The sequence below is a fragment of the Impatiens glandulifera genome, chromosome 1 (genome assembly GCF_907164915.1).
Source record: "Impatiens glandulifera chromosome 1, dImpGla2.1, whole genome shotgun sequence".
NCBI lineage: Eukaryota > Viridiplantae > Streptophyta > Magnoliopsida > Ericales > Balsaminaceae > Impatiens > Impatiens glandulifera.
Genome location: NC_061862.1, coordinates 119,807,521 through 119,817,720, shown reverse-complemented (window position 1 = coordinate 119,817,720; position 10,200 = coordinate 119,807,521). Strand labels below are relative to the sequence as shown.

Genomic DNA, 10,200 nt, shown 5'->3' with positions numbered 1-10,200 from the left:
GAAGTGCCTCCTATAACTCCGATTGAACCTACAACTTTAAATGACCAATCGGTAATTGCCGATATTACAACCGAGGAAGTCGACCTTGTTGTTTCCAATCGGTTGGATGTCTCTCAAATCGACCGGTAGATGATGGTCCTCAAACTGATCGGTCCGATATACTCCAAACCGATAATTCTAATAAAATGTCTTTGTTTGTTGAGATTGAAAGAAAGTTCCTAAAAAGGGGGTAGGTATAATGCACGCAGACTAAGTCAAGAAAAAGAAGTACTACTCTGTTGGTTCAATTAGTCACCTATCAAAGATAGCCCTCTTTTCTTCCAAATTGAGTTCTTACTCTTCCTCTTCCTTCTTAGAGCTCAGGTTATGGAAGGGGGAGAAGAAGGAACCCAAAAGAAGGTATCAACAACTACTGATCGGTTAGACATTTTTTAAATTGACCGATTCGATGCTGCCTAAACTGATCGGTTAGTTATTCCCCAAACCGGTCTTTGTAATGTTTTAGAAACAGGCCACCCAGAAGTCGTTGCAACTGGTGAAACCGATACGATTCTAGTTACTTAGTAGGAGGTTCTAATCCCGGTTGAGATTTTTCAACATATCAAAATCCTGACAAAGTGGTTGATATATCCACTAATTAAGAGTTTATTCCTATTCCGACTTTTCTGCAAGGAATTCTATACTCTACGGTTGTTCTCAATGGAGTAATTGAGGGTATCACAAATGAAGTCCCGGTAAAAACTCTCCCAAGGGGATTCTCTTCATTTTCTCAAATGAGAACCATAAGGGGAATTAAGTTCATAGAACCTGTTCCATGTCATAAACGCGCTGAAGTTGCAAGGGCTAGAAAAGGTCTTACTGACTCCCCTCCTGCCTCGCCTCTTGATGTTACCCCAGAAGCCCAAATATCCATCAAATTGATACTTGAAGAGGCTGAGGTTACTTCCAAAATAAAAATCGACCTCTTCAACACTTGGTAAATATCATATTAAGCACTAGTTTCAGTGAGGTGCTTCAAAAGGTCGTAGAGGGTGAAAATGGTCTCATTTGTTGTGCTTGGAAAATGTAATATTTTCCTTAACCAAAACTAAATTCGTTTTCGAAGCTCTTAGAAGGAGTGAATTTATGGAAGCTTATGCAAGAGGTCGCGCCATATTTTTGTACTAAATAAACTGTAGAAAGAATTATAATCCGCTTGTAAATACTGCAAAAAACAGACGCGGACATCATTAATCACTTAAACGGACTACTAGAGGAGTACGTGTCTACTACCCTCAGATATGTAGACGGTGGTGAAATCTCCAACTAAAAAGATTATGGAATCCCCTCCCCTCGAACCGATCTAAATCATCATGACGAGGACGAGCCCATTGACTTCGTTGACGATATGCCTACTCCTCAAGGCGGGACTCGAACCATCAAAACTGAGTAGATGCATGTTGAAGAAGCTGAAACATTGAAGCAACATCTGATCGAGCAGGAGAGGACTTCTTCAGAAGAACGTGAATTTTTCTATGTTTATGAGATGAGGGGGTCTGGTACTAAAGAGCTGCATTGTATCCCAAGGAAAGACTGAGAGCGTATTCATGTAGAATTAGAGATAAGTTCTGCTGATATTGTTTCAACAAGTGTTTTCTCCTCTAAATCTGATGGAAATGAGAAAGAGAATGAGCAAGGTGAAGTCTGTTCAAAACCCTCGTCCATAGATGACAATAGTCCATCCTCATCTCATCAAGTAGAGAACCTCCAGCCAACCGGTAGTGAACTTCCTCCTCTATAGAAGGTGGTTATTAAAAAAGAGGCTACAATTAAGAATTTCAAGCAGCCGACCCTTGCTCACTCTACTTCGGGTAAGTCCTCTAAATTAAAAGAAGTCTTGAATTGTACTCGTCAAACTAGGGATAAAAATCTTGAAGAACCGGTCTGCCAACAAATTGCTCAAAAAAAACCGGAAATGTCGATTCAAGTCAGTACCTGCCGTGTTATACCTATCCAATCTGTTCCAATTGGATCTTATATCTCCACTCAATCCAATTCCAAGAAAGAGACAAGTAGACCGAATGTCCGACAAATTGTCATGGAGGTTATGGATTAGTGGCAAGAAATTCTCAAATCTTTCAAGACACGATTGGATCGAATGGAGGACTTGCAAGCATCCTCCTCCAATGCGCATAGAAAAGAGCTAAATGAGATGCAACAAGAGCACAACAATGTGGAAACTTTCTTCAACAAATCCTTCCACGTCCAGAATGAAACCAAGTCTTCAATTGATATCCTGACGTCTCAAGTAATGGAGATGGCTAGGTCCTAGAACGTTGTCGATGCTGAAAAACTAAGAGAGACAGAAGAGGTTACTCAACATTTTCAAGATGAAGAACATGCGGCCGCTGAGGCTGCCAAACAAAATGATGAAGCTGCTGAAGACAATATGATCGTAGTTAAAATGGCGAGCCAACAAGAAGTTTTTTTCCCTCGCAACTCTCGATTCAGACGAAGGCTACATCGAAGTGATGGTTTTGCTCTTGTCTCTGACTCTGGCTCTCCAAGAAGAAGGGGTATTGAACGTGTCACCAGCGGTCGACCTAGTATTATGACCCGGGTCATGGGGGACATTGATGACAGATAGAAAGTATACAAAAGGGGGACGCTAAAATTCTTTTATTAATGTATGTCTTTCCCAGTCTCTTTTTAATTATAATCTTAGTAAATTGATTTTGTTGATCATTTCTTTTTGACTAATTGCATTCCTTGTTTTGGTTATGAAACATGAAAAGTGAAATGATGCATATTTAAGTTTCTATCAATTGCTGGTTTTTATGGTTTTAAGTTAAAACAATCAAAAAGGGAGAAATTGCTAAAAATAGATCAATAGCTTTGATAATTTATTCTAAATAATCAAAGCGGGAGAAATTGTTAAATCAAAATAGCTAATTAACTTAGGATAATTAGTCAACGATTATAAAATAACTAGGTTTTGAATATTTAGATTAAATTATCAAAAAGGGAGAAATTGTTAAATCAAACCATAAGTATAAATAAATAAGAACTAATTAAATGTGAAATTAACTATGTGTAGATTGAAGAAAACCGGAAAGAAAATTTGTCTGGTATTTTATCGAAGTCAGTATTTGATCAAACTTCGTTTTTATGCAAAAAGGGTGATTCTGGTTTTATCTCTAAATCGGTATTTCCTCAAATCCGTATTTTAACGCTTCGGTACTTGTTTAAAAAGAAGCTTCCGGTATTTTATATATCGGTATTATGTAGAGGGAAGCATCCGGTATTTTATATATCGGTTTATGTTAAAGTGTATCTAGTTATTTATACTTCAGTATTATATTGAGGCGTATCCGGTTATTTACACTTCGTTATTATATTGAGGCGTATCCAGTTATTTACACTTCGATATTATATTGAGGTATATCCGTTAGTTTTTAAGTTCGGTTTTATATCAAACACATATCCGTTATTATATGAAATCGGTAGTTTTCAAGATCGGTACTTTATAGAAGCGCGTCCGGTATTTTATACTTTGGTATTTTATGGAATGCGTATGGTTTTTCATAGTTCGGTTTTATATTGGAACGCGTCCATTAGTTTACAAAGTCGGTATTTTACAAAGGCGCATCCGTTAGTTTGTGAGCTTTCAGTTTTCATGAGATTGGTATTTTGTTAAGAGGAGCACCCAGTAGTTTATCCAAATTGGTTTTTGGATAAATGTATCTGGTATTTTATCAATTCGGCTCAATGATAGGCGTCTCTGGTATTTTCTCAATTCGGTAATCTGGATAAGCACTTTCTTGTTCCTGATCAAGCTTAGCTCCCATTTAAACATTCATTATGAGAAGTCTAATACGGAAGAAAAATCAGACCTATAAAAGACTGCCATGAAACAAGACAAGTCAAACCCTCTTCAAGTATATCGTAATCCCATTAATGAATTTTGGCTTACTCTCTTCAAGTACATACAAGATCAAAGAGGATCTTCTCTTATGTACCATTCTGGAGCTCAGCCAATAAATTTAAGAGTAATATCCTCTAAAGCAAATATGTCCATTGGTGAAGCAAATTTGTCCGTTACAGCCTGCCTACTTAAGAAGACATAAGTCAATTTGCTCCATCCAGGTTAACAACTTTCAACCGCCTTCAATAATCACTGAAAAACATACCTACTCTCTCAAGCTATCAAAGTTCTAAAAGTTTACAAGTGTACTAGAGTATTAAAATTGTATTACACACTGTATATTCTGTGTAAGTTTCCAGTATTGTAAGTTGACAGAATTTGTTTTTATTTAACATAGTGTGTGCTAGGAGTTCGGAAACAGGCATTGTTTTAGTCATGGTTGTCCGACTGGGTTTGTACAAGTGTTGTATTAAACCAAATCTTCTAGTGAATATCCTTCTCTAGGTTGAGAAGAAGGGGTGACGTATGAACTTTTACTCTGAACATCCATAAAATCTCTTGTGTCTTGTGTTCCTTTCTTTAAGTGTCATTAATCCCACTCACATACTGCTTCAAGTCGAAACAAACAAATTCCTCACTTGAACTCGGTTCAAGAGTTCGTGATAGCTTGCGAAGAATAGAAACCAATATTAACTTCTAACAAAGATAATATCAAACAAAGTGTGTAAGCGTTCAATATATTCAAGCCCCTGTCTCTATTGTTTATTATGTTCCTAACAATTCTTCCTCTAAGTCGTATCGAAACTAACAACGTCTACAAAGTATGAAAAATCGGATCGCATCTTAGCATCAAACAAAAAAATATTCGTTATTATAACGTCCATATAAAATTAAAAAGAATTATCAAAACTAGGATCATCAGATTGTTTTTTCTTAAATACTCTAATATACCCCTTTATTCCCAAAATTACAGTCTCTATTTCTTTTCGATCGCAAGTAATTTTTGTAAATATCGGGAAGAAAAACCTTAATTGTCCTTGCCATCGAATTTTTTTTCCATAAGAGAATGTGATGCCTTTGGAGCGATTCCCACATCAGATGTCATCTCAATTTGTAAGCTTGCAGATGCATAAATATTCCTATAGCATCTATAAAGGTGAGATTTCTTGGGACTTGCAAGAGGATGACAATGCTCACTCAAAAAATTTACCACTTTAAACTTTGTATTGTCTGCCTATTTTATCCTCAATTTTGCATCACAACCGAACCTTGTTTTAGAACAACTACGTTTAACACAAACATCTCATTTGATTTTCCCCTTTCACCTAGTGCACTACAACAAAAAATCCTATCTAGTAATAAACCTTATTTATCATCGTGTTTGAACTGCGCTTTATACCAAATCTAATTATTTTAGCATACGTTAAATATAATTCATAGACATCTTCTTTTGTCCTAAATTCCCTACCTAGATGTAGAATAAATTATGCTGAAATATTCTCCAACAATTGACTGTTTTGATCAAAATTTAATTGACGACGACAACTCGCAGATTCGCTGGTCAATTATAGATGATGGAAAAACTAAATATTGGTCTAGACATCATGAAATAAAATTAAGATGCTTATAAAATAAAGGAAATAAAGGTTGCAAGTCATGAACAAAAAATGAAGATTATGTTATTATTGATCAATATAAGTGAATGACTTGTATTGTTACTTCACTAGTATTTACAATGCAATAGAAGTGAAGAGCGCTTCACTACACTATGAATAGAAATAACTTATAGCATTAAAGAAATAAACACAAAATATACCTCTCATCATCATTATCGTTGATGTTGATTCGTTGCTGAATATTAACAAGAACACAATATTTTTAGTCAAGTTGTCAAAAAAACTAAACATAACATAACTCGAAAAAAATAAAACAAATAATTTTGAAAAACGTACCATTATCACCCCGGAATCCTGAAGAAAATTGTTAAAGTTTGTTTGAATTATGTTATTTTCTCTTATTTTTAGTAATTCAGTTTTAGTTAGTGGTTTAGTGGGTGGTTTCTAGGAGAGTTTCTAGTAGATCATGTCCATGTTTTCCCCTACTTTTTAGTTCCACTATCTAGTCATTTAGTAGTATTTAAATGATTTCAGTTTAATGAAAATTATCGAGTTTTCTTTCCATCTCTTTTCTACTTTAAAATAACCAACAAATTGGTATAAGAGTCATCTTCTTGAGGGACCTATGAGTGAGAGATACCTACCACGACATCTATCTTTTTTATGGATTTAGATATACCATTTACATCATTAGCACCACCTGTGTTCAATGGTAACAATTACCATGTCTGGGATGCTCGAATGGAGGCTCATCTGGAGGCAAATGATCTTTGGGAAGCTGTTAAAGAGGAGTATGTAGTTCCAGAATTACAAGATAACCCAATATTGGCACAGATGAAGAAGCACAAGGAGAAGAAGACAAGGAAGTCAAAGGCAAGGGCTACTCTATTTGTTGCTGTGTCATCGGAGATTTTCATCAGGATAATAACCATAAAGTCAGCATTTAAGGTCTGGAATTTTCTCAAAGAAGAGTATAAAGGAAATGAAAAGATTAGTGGGATACAAGTCCTTAATTTAATTAGGAAATTCGAGATGGTGAAGATGAAGGATTCAGAGACTATCAAAGAGTACTCTAACAGATTACTCACAATTGTCAACAATGTAAGATTACTTGGCACTAAATTTCCTGATTCCAGATTAGTTCAAGAGGTGTTGATAATTGTTCTTAAAAGATTTGAGGCTACCATTTCCTCATTAGAGAACACTACAGACTTGTCAAAAGTCAGTCTTGCAGAAATCTTGAGTGCCTTTCAGGCACAAGAATAAAGAAGATTGATGATGAATGAAGGGTTTGTAGAAGGAGCATTGTCAGCAAAAGTGTAGTCAACCCAAAGTGAAATATGGAAGAAGAACTAGAAATGTAAGAAGGAAAGTACAAGTTCAAATTCTCAAAGCACGAGTAGAAGTTCTAAACCAAACTTTTCTCCTTGTAAGTACTGTGAGAAGAAAGGTCATGCACCTTTTAGATGTTGGAGGAGGCCAGATGTGTAGTGTGAGAAGTGTCATATGATGGGGCATCACCAGAAAATTTACAAAAGTAATCTACAGCAAAAGGATGTGACTCAAGTGAACCTTCAGCAAAGAAATTTGGCTCAAGTTACAGACCAGGAGGAGCAGCTCTTTGTCGTAACTTGTTTTGCATAAAATAGTTCATGTAATAATTGGCTTGTGGACAGTGGCTGCACCAACCACATGACATTTGATCGAGGTCTCTTCAAAGAACTGGACACGTCATTCAACTCCAAAGTCAAAATTGGCAATGGAGAGTACATTGAAATCAAGGGAAAAGGAACTGTGGTAGTAGGCAGTTCCTCAAATACTAATTTATTAAGTGTTGGTAAGATACTCGAAAAAGGTTTAAAGGTAATCTTTGAGGGCAAGTAGTGCCTAATCAAAGATGCATATGGGGTGAATGTGTTCAAAATCAGCATGGAAGGGAAAAGCTTTGAACTAGATTCACTAAAGGAGGAGCAATCAACCTATTTAGCTACAATATCTCAAGCTGAGATTTGGCATAAAAGGTTGGGCCATTTCCATCATAATGCAGTACTGAATTTGCAGAAGAAAGAGTTTGTAAAGGGGCTGCCTCAATTAAAAGATAAATTGCAAGAATGCAAGGCTTGTCAATTAGGGAAGCAATCAAGACTTCCTTTCAAGCCAACAACCTGGAGAGCAACTGAGAGGCTAAAATTGATCCACATAGACCTTGTTGGGCCTCATAGAACTCCTTCACTGAATGGGAGTAAGTATTACATAGTTTTCATTGATGACTATACAAGGATCTGTTAGATCTATTTTCTCAAGTTCAAGTCTGAAGTTTCTAGTGTGTTTTTGGGGTTCAAACAGTGGATAGAAGCTCAAAGTGGCTGCAAGATTCAGGCCTTAAGGTCTGATAATGGCAAGGAGTACACCTCAGAACAATTCAATTAGTTCTGTGAAGAAGTTGGGATTCAACACTAACTTACAGCCCCATACACTCCTCAGCAGAATGGAGTGAGTGAGAGGAAGAATCGCACTATCATGGAGATGGCAAGGGGTATGCTTCATGAGAAAGACTTGCCAAGGGATTACTAGGCAGAGGTTGTAAACACTTCAGTCTTTCTACTCAACAAGCTACCAACTAAGGCTATGGAAGGAAGAACATCATTAGAGGCATGGTATGGTTACAAGCCTTCTGTGAAATACCTTAAATATTTGGGTGTTTGTGTTATTCTTATATACCACAGATCAAGAGAGATAAGTTAGATAAAAAAGTTGAAGTTGGAAATTGTGGGGTACAACACAGTTTCAAAGGCTTATCGAATTTTTAAGCCTTAAACCTTAAAATTTATGATAAGTCGAGATGTGCACTTCATGGAGAATGACAATTGGAATTGGGCAGAAGTAGAACCAACTCCATATCCTCAACTAAATGAAGAAGAGTTGGTGGACGATGAACCAGTGACGGACACAAGATTGCTCTCTAATATCTACCAGAGTTGCAATCTTTAAGCCAGTAGATTAATGGGAAGCTGAAAAGAATAAAAAATGGAGAGCTGCAATGAAAGAGGAGATCACTATGATCGAGAAGAATCATACTTAGAAGCTTATAAAGAGGCCAAGGGACAGAAAGGTGATAGGAGTGAAGTGGTTGTTCAGAACCAAACTGAATGCAAATGGCTCCATTAACAAACACAAAGCAATGCTTTTTGTTAAAGGGTATGCTCAAATTTTTGGTGTTGATTTTTCTGAAACATTTGCTCCTGTAGCTAGATTAGATACTATTAGATTTCTACTTGCTTTGGCTGCTCAAAAGGGCTGGAAAGTGTATCAGCTAGATGTTAAATCTACATTTTTGAATGGAGTTCTTGAAGAGGAGATTTATGTTGAGCAACCTAAAGGGTTTGTTATGAAAGGGCATGAAGATGAAGTCTACTTGCTCATAAAGCCTTGCATGGACTGAAATAGACTCCAAGGCCTGGTACAGCAGAATTGATAAATATTTGATGGAGTTAGGCTTTAGAAAAAGCCTAAGAGAAGCAACTCTTTATGGTAAAGGTGATGAAATCAATTTTGTTGTCATCTCATTATATGTTGATCACCTATTAGTAACAGGAAGCAATGCTAAGCTTGTGGAAGAGTTTTAAAGGGATATGTAAAATTGTTTTGAGATGACAGATTTAGGAGAGATAACATATTTCCTTGGGATGGAAATTATACAGAAAATTGATAAAATCTTCATTTACTAGAAAAGGTATGCCAATGAGATATTAAAGAAGTTCAAAATGGAGGATTGCAAAAGTATGTTTACTCCTATGTGTCATAAGAAGAACCTGAGTAAGAATGATGAAACTGATAAAGTTCATGAGGCTCTCTATAGAAGGTTGGTTGGTTGTCTCATGTACTTGACAACAACCAAAACTGATATACTGCCTGTTATAAGTTTTTTGTCGAGATTTACTAACTGTGCAACTGAAACTCATTTTAGAGCAAATAAGAGTGTTCTTAGATATGTTAGAGGAACACCAGACTTTGGCATTAAGTTTAGTACAAGACTGAAGTGTTCTTTGAAGAGTTATTCAAACAGTGATTGTGATGGATCTATTGATGATATGAGAAGTATTTCGGGCTATTGTTTTAATTTTGGGTCAAGAGTATTCTCATGGTACTGTAAGAAGTAAGAAATAATTGCACAATCCACAGCACAATTAGAGTTCATTGTTGCTACTACTGCTACAAATCAAGCTTTATGGCTGAGGAAAGTGCTAATTGATCTGAGCTTGAGATAAGAAGATTGTACAGAGGTGTTTGTTGACAACCAAGCTGCAATTTCTATCTCAAACAATCCAGTTTTTCATGGAAAGACCAAACATTTCAACATCAAATTGTTCTTTCTTAGGGAAGTGCAAAAGGAGGGATTTGTTAAGTTGAAGTACTACAAGACTGAACTTCATTTAGCATACATATTCACCAAGGCCTTACCGAGGAACAAGTTCGAGTTCCTAAGGGAGAAACTTGACATCTACAGCAACTCAAGTAAGGAGGAGTGTTGAAGTTTGCTTGAATTCTGTTATTTTCCCTTATTTTTAGTAATTCATTTTTAGTTAGTGGTTTAGTGTGTGGTTTCTAGGAGAGTTTCTAGTAGATCATGTCCATGTATTTCCTTACTTTTTAGTTCCACTATCTAGTCATTTAGTAGTA

The 10,200-nt window shown here is 36.2% G+C and overlaps 1 protein-coding gene across 1 annotated transcript; it reads left to right on the top strand.

Annotated features, from left to right (window-relative positions):
- Window positions 1–6,183: 6,183 nt before the first annotated feature.
- On the top strand, window positions 6,184–6,786 carry LOC124941566. The gene has a single exon (XM_047481910.1). The coding sequence runs from the start codon at window positions 6,184–6,186 to the stop codon at window positions 6,784–6,786; it is 603 nt and encodes a 200-aa protein (XP_047337866.1).
- The last annotated feature ends 3,414 nt before the right edge of the window (window positions 6,787–10,200 follow it).